This window comes from Trachymyrmex cornetzi, unplaced genomic scaffold (assembly GCF_001594075.2).
Source record: "Trachymyrmex cornetzi isolate Tcor2-1 unplaced genomic scaffold, Tcor1.1 scaffold208, whole genome shotgun sequence".
Taxonomy (NCBI): domain Eukaryota; kingdom Metazoa; phylum Arthropoda; class Insecta; order Hymenoptera; family Formicidae; genus Trachymyrmex; species Trachymyrmex cornetzi.
Genome location: NW_017296722.1, coordinates 59,669 through 63,123, shown reverse-complemented (window position 1 = coordinate 63,123; position 3,455 = coordinate 59,669). Strand labels below are relative to the sequence as shown.

General features: G+C 33.3%; 1 protein-coding gene across 1 annotated transcript in view; it reads right to left on the bottom strand.

Moving 5' to 3' along the window:
• Positions 1-2,924: 2,924 nt before the first annotated feature.
• Positions 2,925-3,455, bottom strand: part of LOC108759833 (fatty acid synthase-like) — an 18,640-nt gene continuing 18,109 nt past the window's right edge. The window contains exon 7 of the mRNA XM_018505480.1: positions 2,925-3,100. Within this exon, the coding sequence (XP_018360982.1) occupies positions 2,925-3,100 (176 nt within the window). The remainder of the gene's footprint in view (positions 3,101-3,455) is intronic.

Here is a 3,455-nt window from a genome sequence, read left to right as displayed (position 1 = left end):
ATGGCATTACTCGGTCAAAAAAAATCGTAGACTCGAATTTTTTTTCAAATTGTTTGTTGAAAAGTGCACTTTACAATGGTCTATGTGGTATTTTCGACAAAAAGTCGAGGCGATCCAGGTGGCGCGTCAAACAATCAAACTTTTTAAGAAAAAAAATGCTTCGGCTTTATCAAAACATGGAGATGCGGCATCGACTTGCACCTAATTTCGCATCAAGTTTTTCATAAAGTACAGATAATTATCTACAAAAAGAAAAAAAAAATCGTCTTGATACGATGTGAAAATTGACCGAGTTATGCGCATTTGAAAAATAGCAAAATTTCGATGAAAAATTTTGTTGCGATAATTTTGTTGCGTAGTGTATATTAGGGTGGGTCGAAAAAAAAGTTTTTTTAATAGATTAGTAATACCCCCCAAAAGTTAGCTATAGACCTCAATATGATCTGGATAAAATTTCATCAAAATCGATTAATATCTTCAGGTTGCCCCTCGACTTAGAAATTAGTAAAGTTACGCATTTCTTGGATACATGTGTCAAAATTCGAAAAAATATTTGGATTTTATTACAATTTCAATTCAAATCAGATGTGATAAAGCCTAGTCAAACCAGGGTAAAACTGTACATAAAAAAATATTTCAGATTTAAATAAACCCAACATTGGCAACAGGAAAATTTGATAACAAAGTACAATTATATATACAATTAATATTTATTTATTAACATTTATTTGTATATACATTTGAAATACATACATAATAACAAATAATATAAAATAAAATACATAATAACAATTTAGCATTATGTTGTACATAATGCAAGAATTAAATCATTGTGTTTGTTATTATGTATTTTATTTTATATTATTTGTTATTATGTATATATTTTAAATGTACATACAAACAAATGTTAATAAATAAATATTAATACACTACGCACAGAAATTAAAGCATCTCCTCTCACACTTTCGAAAAATGGATAAACTTCAAAGAAGTGTAACTTCTACAAAAATGATCAAAATGAAATTTTAAAAGAAGCATTTTGTAGCTTGAAATCTCTACTTTCCAAATCTGTATAATGAAATAACGATTCGGCTGATTTTTACGGAACTACATGATTATAAAGGAAGATCCGTAAAATCTCAAAATTTTGTGTAAACTTTGCACAGTTTCATGCCGTGAATGAGAAGTGGGGCACAAATACAATTCATAGTTTTCGAAAGCGTGATCCTTTACCTTTAATTTACTTTTTTCTTACCTCTCTGTACGATTTCTTTTTACCGAGTTATTCAACATTGAAGTAAAAATGGTCCCTTTGACTTTGACTGTTCATAAAAGACGAACGGAGTGACGTACGTTTTAAAAAAACAAAAAGAAAGTTCAAAGTTTTCTCTTTAAAATGCTTTTATCAATTTTTACACACAGGTAAGCTTTTTATGTAAAAACTTAAATGAAAAGTAAAGTTGAAAACTGAGATAATTATCTGTTTCTATTCAACTCGATTTATTCTGATAAAAAAGAGAGAGAAACTCTATGGTATTAACGTAATTTTACACTTTAGGGTCTACTGATTTCAACGAGTATAAATCTACTGATTTATACAAAACAGTTACTACATTTTTAAACTAATGTCCTTCATGTTCGAAGTTACGATTTTGGGCAAGACGACATTTGCTGATTTGAATTTAATCTTATATCGCAGTCACCGCTGGCATTAGCGTTATCCGAAGCGTACCACGTGGAGGTGGTTGCACAGTCGGCTACGCTTCTTGTGTTTGTGTGCGTGTACGTGTGCACGCGCGCGTGTATGTATGCTGCGTGTGTGCACGCGCGTGTGTTCGTAAATGAAAAAATTAAATTATATGAGGTATTGCTGCCTCTATTATAAATTACGTCTCTTAAACATTGTTGCATGTTTATGCACCGCCGGATCGCTGCTTGCGGAAATTGATGCCAAACTTGACGGAGTGCTTCTATTAATTGTTCTAATGTTTGTATTCGTAGATAATATTAAACAATGTAATTAAAAAGGCATATAACCACGAACGCCTGATATCGATGGCTCTTAAAGTTAATATATTTATTATAATATAATAAATAAACGTTTCGGTCTTGAATCAGACCTTCCTCAGTATGAAAATAATTAAACGTGATACGCATATATTACAACATAATTTAAGTCTTAAGAATAGAGTCTTACAATTATAAGTATTTTGAGATATTACAAATATCCGTTAATACATTACTCGCAGATGTTATTTTCTCAATTCATTGATAGATGTGCTTTTTTTCACCCATTTAAACGCAACTGTTCCATACGAGTCTTATTGTCTGACAGATCTTGATACTTGTACCAGCAAATTTTCTCAATGCAAGTCCACACAAAAATTCCAATTTCTGTGTCGAAGATGAGATGAATTGCAATCAAGAATGTGGAAAAGCCATGCGATAATAATCAATGCTAAAAACGTTATATTCTCTAATAATAGATAATATTGTTGCAATCAACGCTCAAGCATATCCCAGACATGCTCAATCGGGTTGAGATCCGGGCTCAATCCGGGAAGAACATATGGACGCAATATTTCGTTGATATATCGTATAGACGTTAATCCAGGAGGTGGTAGAATAACAAGAAGAGTGCGTAAATCGAGATATACCTGCCCATACCATAACGGAACCACTAAAGAAACTTCTAATTGGCATACAGTAATTTTCTTCGTTTCGCTCTCCACGATGACGTCATACTTGTATTCGTCTTTCATTCTGGTACAAAGAAAATCGTGACTCATCCGTGAACAATACATTGTTCCAATTTCTTTGGTACCAATTAACATGTAAACGTGCGTATGTTAAACGTGCATGTCTGTGACGACGACTTAACATAGGTACGTGCCCCAGCCGACGTGAGCAAAAATTAGTTTCTTTTAAACGAAAATTTCTAACTGTTGTTGCAGATATAGTATGTCGAGGATACTGTCTTCGATTAACAAATCGTCTAGCAATATCTGCTGCAGTGGTCGTACGGTCTTGAAGAACGTGTCTAACAATATTTGTATCGTCTCTTTCAGTAGTCGCACGACGGCGTCTCTGACCTTGGCGCCTATGAAATTCACCAGTATCTTGAAATCGAGAATAAATTCGACTAACAACAGATTGATTAACTCCTACTAAATACGAGGGGCACTACTTATATTTTGAGCCTTAGCAACACTGAGTATTGTCAGGTGCCATCGGACGTTTCCACTAGAAAGAAAGTTTGACATTTTTGACCATAACTTTCTTCAGAACGTTTTGTTATTTGAGCGCGATTTGTATTGTTTACAGTCACTTGAAAATTGTGTCTCAGCGAAAAAATGAAATTAACTCGTGAAAATTTTCGTGCAATGATTTATTACGACTTTCGACGTGGATTATCAAGACAGGAGTGCATCGATCAACTTACTTCCACTTTTGGC